Source organism: Oncorhynchus clarkii, chromosome 22, assembly GCF_045791955.1.
Source record: "Oncorhynchus clarkii lewisi isolate Uvic-CL-2024 chromosome 22, UVic_Ocla_1.0, whole genome shotgun sequence".
NCBI lineage: Eukaryota > Metazoa > Chordata > Actinopteri > Salmoniformes > Salmonidae > Oncorhynchus > Oncorhynchus clarkii.
The window spans coordinates 37,378,187-37,398,751 of NC_092168.1; the positions used below are offsets into that span (position 1 = coordinate 37,378,187).

At 42.0% G+C, this 20,565-nt stretch overlaps 1 protein-coding gene across 1 annotated transcript; it reads right to left on the bottom strand.

The window, feature by feature from the left end:
• Positions 1 to 8,062: 8,062 nt before the first annotated feature.
• On the bottom strand, positions 8,063 to 20,438 carry LOC139380846 (very-long-chain (3R)-3-hydroxyacyl-CoA dehydratase 2-like). The gene is made up of 7 exons (XM_071123948.1): positions 20,264 to 20,438; positions 18,480 to 18,597; positions 17,321 to 17,339; positions 16,640 to 16,728; positions 16,051 to 16,172; positions 14,794 to 14,972; positions 8,063 to 8,686 (listed from the first exon to the last, which is right to left on the bottom strand). Exons 1-7 carry the CDS (start codon positions 20,386 to 20,388, stop codon positions 8,607 to 8,609), a joined length of 732 nt encoding a protein of 243 aa, XP_070980049.1. The 5' UTR covers positions 20,389 to 20,438; the 3' UTR covers positions 8,063 to 8,606.
• Positions 20,439 to 20,565: the final 127 nt, after the last annotated feature.

Sequence of the window (20,565 nt, forward strand, 5' to 3'; positions counted from 1 at the left end):
GGTATTTCTCAGATACAAATAATAGAAAAAGCAACGCACAGAACCACACACGCGCCTGCTTAAAGTTTCTCATGAAAGCCAACTCGACCCTAAACTTTTTAAGAATTAGGCTATTGTTCTTGTTACAAATGTTGTTACATTTGTTACGTTATTATAATGTTTTCGTCGGCGGCAGGTCTACGAAACGCCTGGTAAATCAGCGACGGGTTAATTCTAGAGGTAAGGTAACAATCAGAGGACGTTAAAGTCAATTAAATGTGTCCAGTTCACTACGGTAGAACAAATGTGTGTCCAGGATACTGTTGAAAATGTGATGCATAGGCCTATTCATGACTTTGGATAAATTTGGCAGCAGATGGTAAAATGCTCTGAAAATCACTTAAAATCAATGAAATGGGAAGAAAAGTCACATGGGAGATATACGATAACAACAAACGCAACTATGGTGGATAATATATTTCCAGGAGAAGTTCGTTTTAATTAATTATAATCCAAACATGAAGCTCTGTATGCAGACATGTTGCCGAATGTTGTTATATAGGCCATGGAATAAAAACGTTACACAACTCCAATAGTTGGTCATACAAACATATATTACGTTGCGAATATGTTACCCAAACACTTTATTTTTAAAAATAATGAAAATAAAAAATGCGATGTTGTGGGGGACAATCCCATAATGACGTCTAGGCTACATTAGTTTTGCGTCTCATCCAGTGCTAGAAGTCGTAGTCGTACACCTGTGCATCTTATTGCAGCCTTGTCGCTGCTTGGATGGTTACATCCTTAAAATTAATATGAAAATGTAGCCACTCACTACAATACATCGCTCTGGATAAGAGCATCTGCTAAATTACTCAAATGCAAATGAAATGTAAATTACGAAACCGTCACAGCACGACCCTCGCGCGCTTTCATTGCCGAGCGGAGGGGAGGAAGACTCCGCAATTCCACACACCCAAAAGTCCACACACCGACATAAAAAAAAAACGGTTCTCATCGGTATTAGCCTATGACTGCATAGTATGACAAACTGCTAAATCCCTGAAGACTCAATCCAGTTTTGATCCATACGATTCATGCAGCACAAATCACCCAACGATACCGCAGCATTTGGTCCTCATTCCGTCCCCTATTTGTATTCCTGCAACGTCGAACGTAAAGTATTCAGACAGATTGACCGGAATTTTTTTTTTTTCTGCGCGCAATCCCTGCAGGGTATGATATGGAGTCATGCATTGTGGTTGTAGGCAGGCTCATCGGTTTACTGCTCGTTGTTGTTGGGTTGCCATTCAACCAAATCTGATTCCGAAAAGTCGGCCTTTTGCTCATTCCCATTGGATATGCAAGAGTATGACTTTCACTTTGAAGCTTTTTTCATTGGCTTTCGACAGTGTCAGTTGGAGACGCGACTCCTGCGCGGTCTCCCGCGTTTGGATAAATGGGCGGGTCTGTGATCACAGCTGGACCTCGAGTGAAAGCAAATTAAATCCCCGACGTGCTGCTGGACCCCTATGTAGCTTATTTGGTGGGGCATATTGATAAGCAAATAGAAGACAATTGTGTATTTTGCTGTGACCTGTGCAGCAGACCTAATTGATTTTGGGTGGGACTTCTGCCACCCTGGCAACCAAGGGACATTTTCCTTTTATGGTCTCCAGACCAAAGCCTGGAGGAGACTGCTATAAATTTCAGTTGACAGCCCTGTACCTTGCAAGTCAATGTCATTCTTGAGTCAAATGGCCAAGGTATTTGTTGAGTCAGTGAGATATAGACAAGGTGAGCAGTATGGTGGGGCGAAATCTTTATTCTAATAACTTTCCAGACTTGTTCTCTTTCAGTTATCATTTCAACTCATAATATAGTCCATGATAGTAATGATACAAACTTAGGGTTACATAGGTTTAACCTCTTGAAACCACATGTCGATCTAAATTCCGCAATTTTAACGGCATGTTTGTCATATGACCGCTTGGTGACTGTTTTTTTAATGCTGAGAGGAGCTCTCTGTTACTCTGTCACATGTATAACTCCTTATATGGCCATAAAAAAACAGGAAGCTAAGATCCCAACCACACCAAGTCACCATTTTATATATCCAGTGTTTTTTTCTTTGGTCACCTGATAAACCGATTGCATGAATTACAACCAGGAGAGACAAGATGCTACTGTGTCTACTATGTATATCGTGTTGCACACAGCACGTCCTAAGAACATGCTCGTTTTAGATGTGGCATTTGTATCGTAAATCGTAATGACACTGGCTGTGTGTCCAATGACGTCTTACTAATTCTTAACCTAACCTCTTGAAAGGCGGATAGTGTATATGTTTCACTTTCCAGGGACAGGACATTCTGGAAACAAGCATAGTAGGATCACTGAAACTCCACAATGGTAGGGAACTCGATCACATGTTTCAACATCAGAGTCCATCATTATGGCATACAGTATCATTGCCTTTGTTGGTCAGTGAAACAAATGGCTCTGAACAAAACAAACACAAAATACACAGAGTAGGACAGTGCATGTGACCCGTGTCTTTCCGACAGCCCTACTATCTGTCATTTTTTAAATGTAACCTTTATTTAACTAGGAAAGTCAGTTAAGAACAAATTCTTATTTACAATGAAGGCCTACCCCGGCCAAACACTTCCCTAATCCAGATGATGCTGGGCCAATTGTGCATCACCCAATGGAACTCCCGATCACGGCCGATTGTGATACAGCCCGGGATCGAACCAGGGTCTTTAGTGATGCCTCTAGCACTGAGATGCATTGCCTTAGACCGCTGTGCCACTCGGGAGCCCCAAGCATTAAAAAAACGACCAACATCTTGATAATTAATTCTGCTGCTTCCCGATGAACAGTTATATTACTGTGGGAATCACAGTGAGGATTAAACCTGTGTCATGACTGTCTTGATCAGGTCAGGTTACAGGAGACCACAACCCTACAGATTATCTCTCAACCCCAACAGAGGAGGAGAGATCTAGGGGTGTGAAGATGTGAGGGTTTTATGGCCCCCACGCCCCTGGTACATCTCAGGTCACAGAAAAATTCCTTTCTCCTGTCACTATAAAGAACCAGCCTCAGAATATTAAACATGAACTAAAGGGGACTTTGGAACAATGGTTTTCATCAGCCACAATGGTGGTCATGACGATAGATGGAATATGAAAATGTATGTCATTTTTGTTCTGTTATTAAAGGTTAATAGATGACATTATTACAAAAACATTGTAATGTGAAGGGTTTTCCTAGTATACGTTTGATGTTTATACATTGTACGTTGTATGGAAAATATCCAAATCAAAGATAATGTTTTGGGGAGGATGAAATGTTAAAGTAGTTGTCTAAAATGGGATTTGAGAAAAATCTAGCCCTTGCCTCATTAACTTGGTATGCCCAGAGAATTGCCCTAAAGGCGGCTACGCCCACTTCTGACCCAAGGGTATAAAACCTGTGAGTAAAGAATTTACAATAAGACTACGTGACCCAAGCTGCAGCAGGGTTTTAAAAAGTCAACAAACCCAGAACGCAATGCAAGTTTAATGACAAAGAAATCCTTTTCTACCCAAGCTACGGATGAGTAGCTGTGTCTAAGCGGGTGAATTCAAGTCGAACCAACTAGCCTGCATCTCCCATCGAATCGTGGTATCTATAAAGGGTTTCATTCCTATGATGTGAGCTCTGAGCTACAGAGCTGTCTGGCCTCAGAAGACCCCTTCCAGAGAAAGGGGTGAGGGAACAGACTCCTAAGCCAAAAAGGACACTGACACTGGGAAGACGGTCAGAGAGGTGCGCCGGAGTAGCGTGTCATCGAACAGCTGAAGGCCTACGCAGAGAATCCCCGGAGATCATTCCCACGTAATTACATCATTATATTCTGACCCATAAGAGCGTCAGTTTGGGGCAAGGCTAGGGTTAGAATAGCATAGCTGACAAATTCACCCAAATGTATATTTCTCTTATGTACTTCTTTTTTTTCACTCTCTTTTGAAATTCCCATTGTGGGTAACACGCGCCAGTGTGTTGGCCAGTTATACTAAGTTCTAATCAATAGACTATAATGTGTTTTGTCTATGTATATCTTTTAACATCAGTTTAGCTTTTTAGAAGAGTAAATATTCAACTAAGATTGGTGTGGTACGAACTCATTAGTGGGACCCGGGTCCGTGCAGATTCACGGGCTACACGACGTTCAGAACGAGACTGTTCGAGGCAACTGGTTAATTAGCGGCTGTTGTAAAATCGATATTCTGATATTCTTTTGAGTTAATTTGGGAAATAGAAACTCAATAAAAACTAGTTTTCCCATAGTGCCCCAGGTTAATGAGTTAATAATTGGTTAACAGGTTAATGAGTTAATAATTGGTTAACAGGTTAATGAGTTAATAATTGGTTAACAGGTTAATGAGTTAATAATTACTTGATTCAGTTAATCACGTAATTATAAACTTGTAATCATTCGATGTGCAACAGTCGTCACATTAACTAATACAACGTCACGACACCTGTATTCAATTGGCGTTCGTGAAAACAAAAGACTCACCCCATTTCTTCCAATAGAAACTGATGTCTTTGCATGTACCTGGACATAGTGGAAATGCAGTGACCCTGGCCTGTGTGCAGCATCAGCATGCGTTTCGGTCCTCAGTGTTGATGTACATAAGGGGCGTGGTGGTCAATATAGAACAACAGGAATCAGATTTATGAGATAAAGTTACCCTGCTAAAGCAGTCGTCCACACATGCACTGGCAAACCGTGTCTGAATATAGTCATTTATCTAGGGGGAAAGGGTACAACTGTAACATCCTACATAGCTTTGGCATAGAACACTACTGCCATCATGTGAGTGGTAAATGCATTTGTTCAACATCAGTACTGCGTCATCGCTCTCTCACATACACACACAGACAGACACACAAGTACAGTAATCAGATCACAGATGTGGATCATTAAAACAATCCTCAAAATAGAGAGAAAAAAAAAACAATCTGTTTTACTTCCCATGTTAAGAGTTTATTGTAAATATATAGTTATATCACTAATCATACTTATACAAAGTCTGCTGGTCCCCATGCAAAACGTTTGAATCAAAAAGCTCAGTAGAACCGGTGGATGGAGTAGCATTGTGCCATGCTTTTTCCATACTGTAAATTGTACCAAAGTATCATCACTTTGGTACATGCAAATGTACACTCTAAAAAATTATGTGTTAAAAACAACTCAATGTGGGTTATTTGGTTACCCAGCGCCAGGTAAATATTGGACAGAACACGTGCTGGGTTATTTGGTTACCCAGCGCCAGGTAAATATTGGACAGAACACGTGCTGGGTTATTTGGTTACCCAGCGCCAGGTAAATATTGGACAGAACACGTGCTGGGTTATTTGGTTACCCAGCGCCAGGTAAATATTGGACAGAACACGTGCTGGGTTATTTGGTTACCCAGTGCCAGGTACATATTGGACAGAACATGTGCTGGGTTATTTGGTTACCCAGCGCCAGGTAAATATTGGACAGAACATGTGCTGGGTTATTTGGTTACCCAGCGTCAGGTAAATATTGGACAGAACACGTGCTGGGTTATTTGGTTACCCAGCGCCAGGTAAATATTGGACAGAACACGTGCTGGGTTATTTGGTTACCTAGCGCCAGGTAAATATTGGACAGAACACGTGCTGGGTTATTTGGTTACCCAGCGCCAGGTAAATATTGGACAGAACACGTGCTGGGTTATTTGGTTACCCAGCGCCAGGTAAATATTGGACAGAACACGTGCTGGGTTATTTGGTTACCCAGCGCCAGGTAAATATTGGACAGAACACGTGCTGGGTTATTTGGTTACCCAGCGCCAGGTAAATATTGGACAGAACACGTGCTGGGTTATTTGGTTACCCAGCGCCAGGTAAATATTGGACAGAACACGTGCTGGGTTATTTGGTTACCCAGCGCCAGGTAAATATTGGACAGAACACGTGCTGGGTTATTTGGTTACTCAGCGCCAGGTAAATATTGGACAGAACACGTGCTGGGTTATTTGGTTACCCAGCGCCAGGTAAATATTGGACAGAACACGTGCTGGGTTATTTGGTTACCCAGCGCCAGGTAAATATTGGACAGAACACGTGCTGGGTTATTTGGTTACCCAGCGCCAGGTAAATATTGGACAGAACACGTGCTGGGTTATTTGGTTACCCAGCGCCAGGTAAATATTGGACAGAACACGTGCTGGGTTATTTGGTTACCCAGCGCCAGGTAAATATTGGACAGAACATGTGCTGGGTTATTTGGTTACCCAGCGCCAGGTAAATATTGGACAGAACATGTGCTGGGTTATTTTGACCCAGTCAGTTGAGTTACGTGAATAACCCAAAATGTTTGGTTGTCTGGATTACCCAAACATGGGTTCATTTTAACATCAGTTTTTTTGTAACCATCAATTGGGTTGACTCAGCAGCTTTTTATTTTATTTTTTATAAATGTAATTCATTGGTTATTTTCAGGAGGTGTGGCCTACAAGGGGCGTGGTTTTCAGAAAAAGTTTGGCCACCTGTAAGAGTAAATGTTATTCCTGTTCATGTTAGGTTTGTATACTGCAAATTCCAATTTTCCTTTCATATTTTTTTTGCACATTACATATTCTAATATAATATTCATAACATTATTTACATATCCCAAAATTGGGATATGCATAGGCCCTCGTTCCTCTCACAAGCTTTTCCAACAGTTCTGGCCACGCTTAAATGTCCTCTACTCCAGGGGAATGTTAAATCAAGTTAGTTTGAATGTTGGTTGGTTGTTGATGTACTAAAGGCACCTTCAGTTCACATTGCTAGCTCAACTCTTTCATAGGGGTGTAGACTACATTTAAGGTCAACAAAGAACAGAAACACAGGAACTCAACAACTACCAGGACAATGGGACATTTGGAGAAAAGGAGGGAAACAGACATTGTTTATGAGAAAAATGCCTTGCAAATAGTAGGCCTTTCACAGCATCATTCAGGGTATCATAAATATAGGCAGCTCAAAGAACATCAGGCCAGTGTGAGGTAACTCCTGATCGATGTCTACAACTGAATGCAGAGATGCATTCACTATGCAAACACAACCTGGACACTTTTTTTTAGGCTAACAGGTATTCATTTGGATGTGAACAGTAACTGCACTGGAGCAGTGACTGCTCAAAGAACCAGATTTTAATTTCAGCTACTAAATTGTTGTAGAACAATTGTGAAAGACAAACTACATTTTCTGGACTTAAAAATGGTTCTAAAACAATTTAGTAGCTGAAACGAAAATCTGGTTCTTTGAGCAGTCAATGCTCATGCAGTGCAGTTACTGTTCACATCCAAATTAATACCTTTCAGCTTTTTACAATGTACTCATATGCAAAATAATTTCTCAGTTAACTTCTAAGCCAGGGAGATGGAAAGAAACTCTGAACCACACACAGAAACTCCTGACTGACTCCCAGCTCTCTCTGTTTGTTGTTAGATTTAACTAATTGGAAATGCATGACTACAAGCTCTGTAATTCAATTGGCTCCCGTGTCTACGCAAGCTTCCTGTCGATCAGTTCATGTCCTGGCACCCTAACATAGTTCAACACAGACCTATAATTTAAAAAAATGAATAAATAATCAGAAATGGCTGGTGGGTGGTTAGCTCTTCAATATGTTTTCAAAGCAATGTCCAGCAGTGTCTTGGTCCAACGTCACACGAAGACAACGTTTAGTTTTAAAGCTTAAATCAAATAATTGAGTTTCCTCTGAAAATATACAAAAGAAAGCACAAGTACATTTACAACTGGTCCACCTATCAACGTACTATCCACTCTAGGTCATGAGGCCTACCCCTACAAATCAATAACCAACCCACAATCAACATTAATATATTAATGTAAAGAAACCCAATGGTCCAAATACTCAACTAATAATGTCAACAACAACAAAAAATCCTAAACATAAAAGCAAGAAGCTATCTTATGACAATAAGCACTCAGTTACTTCAGTTAGTACTTGAGTATTTGAAAAGAAAACTATGTAAACACAGAATAAAATAAAATTATTTTATTACACCAAAACAGGGAATTTGATCAGAAGTTCTGCAGATAAAAAATAAATGACTCAAATCATTTAACAGGCATAGTGCTCAGTTGAGAGTCAGACTAATATGGAACCTTCTATCTTAACAAAAATAACAACTATTCATTTGAGCACAAAGCATTGCTGCGTCCCAAATTACACTTTATTCCCAATATAGTGTCCAACTTTTGACCAGGGACCATAAGGCTTATAAAGAAAACAAAAAGCAGTTTGTATATTGTAAATGACTTGAGCATCTGATTAACCAGGCAACAGTCCAAAACTGACCCAAGTGATTACCAAGAACCATAGTTAGATCGATCATCCCCATTCCCCATATTATTTTCTTGATCTGAAAAAGAGATGGCTTTCTATGATATTTCAACAAGCAGTCATAAAAATAAAAAAATATCTATAAAAAAAAACATGCTTGGCCAATTTAAAAGGTTCTCGTCTTTTTCCATTCCTGCCCGTGTCATGAAGTGATTAGGCTGCTGTGTGTCATTGTGTTTGTTTACTCTGTTTTGTACTCCTCCACATGGCACAAGACTTTCTTCCTCTGACGCATCATGTGGAAGTAGAGCTGAGGAAACACTGGAAAGAAAACAGTCAGATCAACAACAAGGAACCATAGAGTCATACTCAGAACTATCAATTTAAGTGTATTGTCACGCCCTGGTCTTAGTATTTTGTGTTTTCTTTATTATTTTGGTCAGGCCAGGGTGTGACATCGGTTATTTTATGTGGTGTGTTTTGTCTTGGGGTTTTTGTAGGTCATGGGATTGTGGTTAGTGGGGTTGTCTAGAATAGTCTATGGCTGCCTGGAGTGGTTCTCAATCAGAGGCAGGTGTTTATCGTTGTCTCTGATTGGGAACCATATTTAGGCAGCCATTTTCTTTGAGTGTTTCGTGGGTGATTGTTCCTGTCTTAGTGTTTGTTTGCACCAGATAAGGCTGTTTAGGGTTTCACGTTACGTTTATTGTTTTGTATTGTTCGTGTTTATCTTTTATTAAAGATTAATCAAAATAACCACGCTGCATTTTGGTCCGCCTCTCCTTCGACAGAAGAAAACCGTAACAGAATCACCCACCACAACAGGACCAAGCGGCGTGGTGACAGGCAGCGGCAGCAGGAGCAACGAAGTCTGGATTATACGACTTGGGAGGAAATAGACAGGTGGGCGGTCGACCCAGGGAGAGTGCCGGAGCCCGCCTGGGATTCGCTGGAGCAGTGCGAAGAGGGTTATAGGAGAATGGAGTTGGAGAGACGAACACGGCGGCGTGGATGGAAACCCGAGAGTCAGCCCCAAAAATGTATTGGGTGGGAGTCACACAGGGAGTATGGCGACGCCAGGTAGGAGACCTGCGCCAACTTCCTGTGCTTACCGGGGGCTAGAGAGACCGGGCAGGCACCGTGTTATGCTGTGGAGCGCACAGTGTCCCCAGTGCGGGTGCATAGCCCGGTGCGGTACATACCAGCTCCGCGTATCGGCCGGGCTAGAATAAACATCAGGCCGGCTTACATGGCACCAGCCTTGCGCACGGTGTCCCGGTTCGCCTGCATAGCCCAGTGCGGGCTATTCCACCTCGCCGCACTGGCAGGGCGACCGGGAGTATTCAACCAGGTAAGGTTGGGCAGGCTCGGTGCTCAAGAGCTCCAGTGCGCCTGCACGGTCCGGTCTATCCAGTACCACCTCCACACACCAGCCCTCCGGTGGCATCTCCCCGCACCAGGCTTCCTGTGCGTGTCCTTGGCCCAGTACCACCAGTGCCAGCACCACGCACCAGGCCTTCAGTGTGCTTCGCCTGTCCAGCACTGCCAGAGCCTTCCTCCTGTCCAGCGCTGTCAGAGCCTTCCTCCTCTACAGCGCTGCCGGAGTCTCCCGCCTGTTCAGAAGCTGTCAGAACTGCCAGTCTGCAAGGAGCAGCCAGAGCTGTCAGTCTGCAAGGAGCCGCCAGAGCTGCCAGTCTGCAGGGAGCTGCCAGTCTGCAAGGAGCTGCCAGGGCTGCCAGTCTGCAAGGAGCCGCCAGAGCCGTCAGTCTGCAAGGAGCCGCCAAAGCCGCCAGTCTGCAAGGAGCCGCCAGACTGCATGGAGCCGCCAGAGCCGCCAGTCTGCATGGAGCCGCCAGAGCCGCCAGTCAGCATGGAGCCGCCAGAGCCGCCAGTCAGCATGGAGCCGCCAGAGCCGCCAGTCAGCATGGAGCCGCCAGAGCCGCCAGTCAGCATGGAGCCGCCAGAGCCGCCAGTCAGCATGGAGCCGCCAGAGCCGCCAGTCAGCATGGAGCCGCCAGAGCCGCCAGTCAGCATGGAGCCGCCAGAGCCGCCAGTCAGCATGGAGCAGCCAGAGCCGCCAGTCAGCATGGAGCAGCCAGAGCCGCCAGTCAGCATGGAGCAGCCAGAGCCGCCAGTCAGCATGGAGCAGCCAGAGCCGCCAGTCAGCATGGAGCAGCCAGAGCCGCCAGTCAGCATGGAGCAGCCAGAGCCGCCAGTCAGCATGGAGCAGCCAGAGCCGCCAGTCAGCATGGAGCGGCCAGGATCCGCCAGTCAGCCAGGATCTGCCAGAGCCATCAACCTGCCTGAGCTTCCCCTCAGTCCCGAGCTTCCCCTCAGTCCCGAGCTTCCCCTCAGTCCCGAGCTTCCCCTCAGTCCCGAGCTTCCCCTCAGTCCCGAGCTACCCCTCAGTCCCGAGCTACCCCTCAGTCCCGAGCTGTCCCTCAGTCCGGAGCTGCCCCTCAGTCCAGTGGGGCCCTTGGTGAGGGTTACTAGGCCAAGGTCGGCGGCGAGGGTCGCATATCTAAGGACGCGTATTAAGCGGACTAAGACTTTGTTGAAGTGGGGTCCACGTCCCGCGCCGGAGCCGCCACCATGGACAGACGCCCACCCGGACCCTCCCCTATGGGTTTAGGTGTGCGGCAGGGAGTCCGCACCTTGGGGGGGGGGGTTCTTTCACGCCCTGGTCTTAGTATTTTGTATTTTCTTTATTATTTTGGTCAGGCCAGGGTGTGACATGGGTTATTTTATGTGGTGTGTTTTGTCTTGGGGTTTTTGTAGGTCATGGGATTGTGGTTAGTGGGTTGTCTAGAATAGTCTATGGCTGCCTGGAGGGGTTCTCAGAGGCAGGTGTTTATCGTTGTCTCTGATTGGGAACCATATTTAGGCAGCCATATTCTTTGAGTGTTTCGTGGGTGATTGTTCCTGTCTTAGTGTTTGTTTGCACCAGATAAGGCTGTTTAGGTTTTCACGTTACGTTTATAGTTTTGTATTGTTCGTGTTTATCTTTTATTAAAGATGAATCAAAATAACCATGCTGCATTTTGGTCCGCCTCTCCTTCGACGGAAGAAAACCGTAACATGTATTGACAGTAATACATGGGATTTTTACAGTGCTATTATAAAAACCCTTTTTTCCTCTTCCTAACAATGAATTCATGAGCGGTTTCATAAAATGATGAATGCTAAAATGGGTCCCCATAAGATTTATAGCAGGAGTCTACAACCTTTTCTAGCATGAAAGGTACTTTTTAAAAATGAAACGTTGTCAGCTACTCTTTTTTTAAGGCTTTCAAATAGGCACATCATTCTCCTCTACCCTGAAACTCTTCCCCGGGTCCTTGGTATAGAAGAGATGTGTTCTGTCAATATACTGTTCCTGGTAATATTATGGTTAATCAGTATTTAGCATGACAGGCCCCATCAAATTATCTTTGTATTTTTCAGAATTCTATTTTCTCAGTTTGATTTTAGTTTTTTTGTTACTCTCAATATAACAATTATTCATACAGAAAAAATGAAAATGTATGTTCCGAGTCCACATCAATGCTTTAATCGCATTGCTGAAGTATGGGAGATTTTTTTTTTTTACAAAATGTAGATTTTTTTGGGGTGTAATTACCCATTAATTGAGCATCTATCAAGAGAGGAATGTGTCAGTCTAGAAAGGTTTCTGCTGTTAGGACGAATGTATCAGAAAATGGCATGGCAGAGTTTGCAATAAAAATGGCCACCAAAATTGATACAATGAATATATATCGTTCTGTCAGCCTTCTTTGCAGTGTACACATAATTGAGAAAGTTTATAGGGAACGTCTTTCCGTCTACCCACAAGACGGCGGTTTTCACTACCTGGCTATTTACGGACTGATAGACAAACTCGCACCAAACAGACAGACAGGCAATATTGATGGAAATGAATTGGCAAATATTGTGTTATGTTTAACTTTAAGCCAATAGTGGCTAACCAGAGGTGGGATAATGTCAATGTGGCTTTGATTGGATAGTAGCTGGGAGCTTTATGTTTATGACAGTTTGCCATGGAACACATTAAAAAAAGGCAAGTACTTTCAGATTTGATTGGTGAGCTACTCGTAGGTGGGCTGAGCTCGCAATCTACCTGTTGGAGACCCCTGATCTAGAGTAAGCAAGCACGAAGTGCAAGGTAGAATATTACAATTCACAGCACGAAGCTGATTCACCTTAGACATAGCTAGGTCTTTCCACGAATAGAGTGCATTTTGGGTAGTGTAACTTGGTAAAAACAAAAATGGTTTTAAATCATCTAATTTTAACATTCTGTCTTAAAGAGTATATGTTCAACTCCATAAAAAAACATTAAAGAAACAGGCTTGACTGTAACAGAACCGACTGACAGGGTTGAGGTTTTCATCTTAAAAGTCAGCCATAAATCCCCTTGTGACAGGAGGAATGGAAGCTTGTGTGCAACCTGGGAGGGGCAATTGAATGCAAGCTTCACATGTTTTTTAATATATATATTTTTAAAGATCAGACCCTTTTTTTCAATTTTCACCTAAAATTACAAGCAAGCAAGGATATGCAAATTCTTGATACCATTTGAAAGGAAACACTGAAGTTTGTGGAAATGTGAAATGAATGTAGGAGAATAACACATTAGATCTGGTAAAAGATAATACAAACAAAAAAACATGCGTTTTCTATTTTGAAATGCAAGAGAATAGCCGTAGAGTTAGGATCCTAGGTGTAATATAGATGTTGTCCACAAGATGGCAGCAGTGTGTGTGCAAAGTTTCAGACAGATCCAGTGAATAATTACATTACTACACAATATTTTGTATCAAGTCTGCCAGGAGTTTACCCAAATGTGCCGGATTGGTCAATTTATACATTTTCAAGTACATAACTATAAAGAACATACAACAATGCTATGGTAATAAAACATTTACGTTTACACTCCCAGGAATCTCATACATGAATCATTAGCTTCCCTACAGAAAATACACCAACTTTCACACATCTAGATGGCCGGGCAGGGTGGGTGTGGAGCCAGAGTGTCATGACTTCTACCGAAGGTAACTCCTCTCCCTGTTCGGGCGGCGCTCGGCATCGCCGGTTTACTAGCCGCTACCGATCCCTTTTTCCTTTTCTGGTTGTTTTGTCTGTGTTCCTTTTCACACCTGTGTGTATATAGGGCACCTGTTGCCTGCCTTAATTCGTGCAGGATTAAGCGTGTGTATTTGCGTTCGATTATCTATGCTGTTTATTGTTTTTGCTATTACGTATGTGTATGTAGTGTCGGAACTGTGGTTGTTCCTCCGTGTATTGACACGAGTTTCTGTTCCTTCGAGAGCGTAGTTTTGGATTTTCATCTGTGCCAATTTTGTATTGGTGGACTATGTGTGTGTATATACATATATCTATATTAAACATGCTTCTCAGAAATCCCTGCTCTCCTGCGCCTCCTACACCTCTCACCGAGACGCACCTTATCACACAGAGACAGCAGTAGGGTCAAACTGTAGACCCTAGTTCCTACTTTTAATATAAAAATTGATTTTATCAAATAAAACTATGCTACATTTTCATCTCTGGGACCCTCAGGGTGGCAAATCAGAGCAAGATTAATGAATTTAAGTACATTATTTGCTGTGGTAAAAGTGTTTTGTTGTTGTGCACTATCCTCAAAACAATAGCATGGTATTTTCTTTCTGTAATAGCTACTGTAAAATTGGACACTACAATTAGATTAACAGCTTAAATTATTCTCTACCCATATAAAACATGTCTATGTCCCGTAAAGTTGTATACAACGTTTTCCGGTCACATTATCGCATATTGAGCAAAATGTCTAGCCTATCTATGGGTAACAGGGTTGACATGTTATGCTTGACACACTCAGTTTTCCACCATAAAACACCAGGAAAATGGGCAAAAAGAGTACAATCAGCTCACCTGCTTTTACACTATGATGTTCAATGTTTCTTTTGAAAAATTTATTTAAAAAGGAATAGTTTCACTATATTAAAACGAGAGTTCAGGTCACGTAACAGGGTTGACCTTAAAATGAGGGACACATGTAAATGAATCACATGATGAAATCAATAAAAATCTTCAGAAATGACTGTCAAAGCAAGAATATAACTAGGGCTTTACAATGATGGTGAAGACTTGAAATGTTGTAGTTAAGTGGGTTAAAAATTGTCCTAGAAGTCGGAAAAACATGACGAAGGTACTTTAGCAAGTCTTTTTTCATATAGAAAAATCAGATTTATTGAAATTTCCATGTGGTCACTTCATTTAATATAACAGGCTTTTAAAATGCAATATTGGTGAACAATTTCTACTTAGAATATCAAAGGGATGCAAAATGTACTCTATTTGTGGAACAACCCAGCTACAGTAGTACTGTACATCAGTGGTGAATTGTGGTGGGTAGGAGAGAGACTTACATGGAATGTAGGAGACCATGGTGAGGATGAGGAAGGTGTGGTAGTCGAATGAGAAGTTGTACTTGTTGGGAAGGGTGACAGAGTAGAGGCCTGTCTTCTGAACGTAGGGCAGGGCTGCATAGACAGTCAGCAGTTCGCCAGTTACTCCCATGGGGTACAGCACTAGGAAGAATGTGTACCTGGAGAGATTTTATTTCATTTTTTAGAAACCCTTTATTGGCACCATTTAGCTACTGGAAAGAGGGAGAGGAGGCATCACTGGTAAACAGGGACTAGCACACCAAATGGGTAGCTCATGAAGATAACACTTTACATTTTACAAGTTGCTTGTAGTAGTAACGCTGTATATTACAATAGTAACATTGTATTATCATTAGTTATATCATTAGTATTGCATAGCAATGGAGTGAGACCTGATCTAAATCACTGAGGCTAATCTTGGCACCCTTAGTTGAATTTCTCACCTATGTGACGCTACCTGTCATATACCTCAATCTGCCTTTGAAAAGCAAATTGAATGTGAAAAGAGCAAAGCACCAGAACATTGTCCGACATTGGGAGAAGATTCATCAACATTTTCTACCAGGCAACAAAAGAAGGTCCTTCCCCACCAGTAGGCTACTGGAGCTCGTTAAGACTTTGTTGCCATGGTTGTGACTGAGAAAAAAAATATTATGGAGGTGGAGTGTCATAACAGTTTCAAACACTCCCATGTTCCATCATTCTATATTTAACTTCCATGGACACATATAGAATAAGAAAGCCTTCAGGGATAAAGTCCGTTTCCCCTACCATTTAAAATATTGCTTTTGATTTACTGCTTTCAACCCTGAATGTTGCTTTATGGCCTTAGACTTTTAGTGAATAAATAGAGGGGTGTTTTTGGACCCACGTATTCAAACGACACAGATCACTACACTGTATTTATGACATCCTATTTGATTAAATGTGAGTGCCTGTGTCATCCACCTGTCCAAGTCAAATCAAATGATATTAGTCACATGCGCCGAATACAGTGAAATGCTTTCTTACGAGCCCCTAACCAACAATGCAGTTTAAACCCCCCCAGATAAGAATAAGAAATAAAAGTAATATGTAAAAAATAAGTTACAAACAAAAAACACAATTGGGGACACGTAAAACTTCAGCCTTCTTCTCCGGCGCCAGGGTTATGCCATAGAGATACATAATGCATTCAAAAATTATATCATATATTCAATATAATGACCGTGTTCTATTTCATTATGTGAGCCTTACCGTGCCCATTTGACGAGGTAGGGCAGGTGGTTGAGCAGACTGAAAGTGTAGAAGGAGTAACGGATGATCTCTGTGATGGTCCAGGCTGACACAAAGAGCAGGACACTGTCTTCATTCTGGACCTGTAGGGACCACACAGGCACCAGACAAGCATGAGGGTGGGAAACAGGAAGCACTCTAGCAGGAGATAGATGGGGGGTTATGGCACAATCGTGCAGTTTGTAGCACCCACTACATACAGCATTCTATAGTAACTTTGCAACTCATGACAGGCATGGAGACAGAGACACAAGTCAGCACAAGTTAAAAAGCTAAATTCAGTCTTGGTAAGTTAACATAGATTCAAATGCTCACAAACATATAGAAAGTTTGAATGTTTCAGAGCTCACAAGCATGTCAGTGTTATTCACCATGTTGGTTTCAAGCATGTTTACTATTTCAGGCTCACAGACCTTAGTGTCTCCGCAAAGCTCTTTCTTTGGGACGAAGACAACTGCTGACGTAAAAAGGACTTTAGAAATAAATGTCATTGATTGATTGACACTGATGCACATAGAGATAAGGGATAAGAGAAAGAGAAGAGACGTACCTCTCGAACACTGTGTGTCACGGCCCAGGTGAGGAAGACTCGTGACAAGACCTGAAACCCTGTTAAAACTACTGAGGACGGCACGATCCCTGGAGCAGAAGACAACACAACGGTTAGAGAAGATGTATCACCTCACATCAGTTTTACCACGTTTTAGAGCACGGTGATATGGAGAAAATTATATGATTTCAATTAGCCAATCGAGAGTTGACTACAAATAAAAAAGTATGCTACAAAGAATGATAAATAGGTAGCAAAACCTAATGCACAGTAGCAATATTAGCTCATTCAAATACAGTAGCATTCAACTGTATAACTCTATAGTACATGAAAATACATGCTATGGCGTGGCATCGGTGTTTGGCCAGTAGAGAGTAGCAGAGAACAAGGCCAGGTGCTGACAGACAGCTGCAGTATGTGAAAGGTCAGGTTTAGCTTTAAATCCCAGATAATGAGTAGTGGACTGTGAACCGGGAACGCCACAACCACAACGTAGCAGGGCCAGGCTGTTATCAGGCTTAGCTTATCCACCATCTTCTATATAGACTCTGAGCTGAGGGAATGGCTTTTTGTAGTAGGCCTATAGCTCCACATGCCTGGTTTAGTCATAAAGAAATACCACTATGTGGTCACCCTTGAACCTGTATGGGACTTTCAACAGGAGCAGAAGAATGAACTTACCTACTGCACAGTGCAATATCTGAGGGGAAATGAAAATAACTTAATACATAAACACATGGTCAGTGAACATACTAAACATGCAATAATATAATTTCCTAAATAAATACTCAAGCTGAATTGTCATGATAATGTTGCTATAACACAGCTACGGTATACTGTATGTAAACATTCCTCAAATTGTTCTTCAATGAACCATGGTTAAAAATGTAAATAAGATGGTTGTTGGAACACAATAGATATGTGCACCAATACAGTTCTTTCCACTAGTCAAGGAACAGACAAAAGCCTACACTAGTCTCTAAACCTAATCACAGCATAGGAAATGGCCAGTGTTTGAAGACGTTTTTATGAATGATTGGAGTTAGTATGACTGAGAGGACAATTACCCGGTAGACAGAGCTGGAGTTCCACTAGGCCTAATCCTTATCTCTGTGTTACAGTATGGCTGGCTGGAGAGGATCACACTAACACCCTACTAGGTATTTGTACTGAGTAGAGTAGGACAGAGGTGGAAGAGGGGAAAGGCCAAGGCCAGTCACTATGGAGGACTTATTATTTTTTTTAAAAATGTAACAGCACTGTGAGACTAAACATTCCTTCCATTAAGTTGTATTCGTACAGTAGGGGACATACCCAACTCACCACCTACAGAAAGCGATGAGTCTGTTCTATTTACCCTTCTCTGAATAAAAGCTTGTATTCAGTGGGGAGAAAACATTTGGAAGGGAGTGAAATTCACATGTTGTTATTAGTCATTTAGCAGGCGCTCTTATCCAGAGCAACTAGTGCATTCATCTTAAGATTGCTAGGTGAGACAACAACATATCACAATCATAGCAAGTATATTTCCCCTCAACAAAGTATAAAAATACATTGTTGTAAGTTTGTTAATGTTTTTAAATAAGGTGGGGGCACTACCGAATAACGTTTTGCTAGTGTACCTAATGAACATGACCCAGGTCTGACCTATACAGAGACTCGGGGAGTATTCATTTCAGAAACCATGTACTGTTTAAGAACCAAACGGAAGCAAATGGAATGAAACAGGGAGGGACCTACCTGAATTTGTCCAATAGAAACTCTCGTCTGTATTTTTAATTTAAAACGTTTTGCAACAGAATCTGCATAACGATTGCACCCTTGGCCTACAGCCACTCACCTCCAGAAGAGCGCCGGTCTGGAAAAACTTCAGTGGTTTCTCTATAGAGTAGTACAGGCCATGGTAGCTGCCTCTGGCCAAGTAGGCCCGCACCAGGCCCACGGCTATGACCAGCCACCTGGAAGAACACACAGATTTTCATTTAGGTAATTTAGCCAGGATAGTCCACTCAGTAACAAATGGCACTATTGTCCAAGGAGTCCTGGGTGGGAATATGTTTCTGATATAAAATAATAGCCTCAGTTTGCTCTTAGAGGACAGGGTAAAGCAAAACAGTCCAACCACGTAGAACGGAGGCCCAATACATAGATACTTCTATCTGCATAATAATATACTTGAATAGGCATGATTGGTATGAGTGACTGAGGTTTTGAACAGATAGAAACTCATCTACTAAATAAAGTAATAGAAACTGAGCAGGCTACATAGCTCCTGAAAAGGCGGGATGTACCCCACTGTAGCTGGTATTCAATAGACAGAAAAAGTATGACACAGGGCAAATATCACCTCACCAGACAGGAAACAGAGGGGGGGAGCATTTCATAGCACTCTGTAAGTAAATTCATTACACTCCATTTAGTATGAAGTTTGGTATAGTTACATAAGACAATGGTTACTTAAGGCAAAAAAAGAAAGGAGGGTGGTTGGTAGGGGTAGAACGTCAACTTTAGCATCTTTTCAACTACTTTTTAGCTAATTTACAACTACTTAGCTAACCATTCACTTAACCCTAACCCTTTAACCTAACTTAACCCTAACCCCTAGCCATCTAGCTAGAATTTGTAACTTCTCATACATTTTGCAAATCCGTAACATATGGTACATTTTTCAAATTCATAACATATAATACGAATTGTAATTTGTAACATACCATACGAAATGTAACATATCATACCAAATGCAGTGTCTTGCATTTACATACTCAATAATACAAAATGCTCTGAGACCAGGTTGTGTAAAGTCACCTAACTGGTCAGGATGGGAGAGCATCCATAATTCTGCACTTGTGCAATTTCTTTCACAACAACTTTGTGTCATAATAACCTAAGTGAAATCAGAGATATTGCCAGAACATTTTAGTCAAAGCAATACAAATATGTATTTAATGTAACCAATTATGATTAGATTGAAACTACATGCAGTATAGAACAATAGCTATAACTGTACATAATGACACCGTGGGCGCCAATTGTTTCTTGAAATACACCATTCACGGGATTACAGTACATTTTATTTAACTAGACAAGTCAATTAATAAGAACAAATTCTTATTTACAATGACGGCCTACACCGGCCAAACCCGGACGACGCTGGATCAATTGTGCGCCGCCCTATGGGATTTCCTTCACAACAACTTTGTGCCATAATAACCTAAGTGAAAATCAGATATATTGCCAGCACATTTTAGTCAAAGCAATACATTTTAATTTTTTAATTTTTTTTAAAACTCTAGGCAACATAATTGCAGAGTATTTTAGACGCGCACTCGGCAACAATGTAACCAAAGACACTGACAATTGATACATTCCCGACGAAGTCGGTTACAAAGTAACAACACAGAAGTTCAGTGTGTGGCTGAGTTGAATTGCTACAGTGTAGCTGAAGGCACCACAATGAAACCAGGCATTATTGTGCAACATATCCATAAAAACAGTTCGGGATCGAGTCTCGTAACAGGCGCGTGTCTTCTTCCCAAGCCATTCACTCTGGCATTTCATGCACCCTTGCACCCAATTGTCGTCAAGTAGCCTACAACAAGAAGTGTATCAGAATTATGTACATACCCAGCTGTCATAACCACGTTATATATAACCAGATACGCCGTAGCCAGTGCACCCGGTCCCCTCTTTTTCTTCGGGGCCACATCACTGTGCGCCGTCTTCGTGGTCCCCATAGCAGGTGCCGACATGACTGAACCCCACTTGGCGCTGTCGGATAAGTGTGCCCGATGGTACTAGTATTCTACAAGCAGCACAAACTGTGACGTCACTTTCACATGGCAATGAGGAAACCTTCTAAATAAAAGCCTGCATTTCAAAACATTGCAATGTGGATAACTCATTCAAATTATATTGAATTTTAATCA

Bases quoted from the DNA above. Each gene is read 5' to 3' on its own strand.
- LOC139380846 (XM_071123948.1), bottom strand. From the start codon at position 20,388: ATGTCGGCACCTGCTATGGGGACCACGAAGACGGCGCACAGTGATGTG. The intron at 16,173-16,639 runs GTACGTCTCTTC...TGGTCCCTACAG, and splicing joins TGACACACAGTGTTCGAGAG to GTCCAGAATGAAGACAGTGT. The intron at 14,973-16,050 runs GTAAGGCTCACA...AAATCTCTCCAG, and splicing joins TACCTCGTCAAATGGGCACG to GTACACATTCTTCCTAGTGC.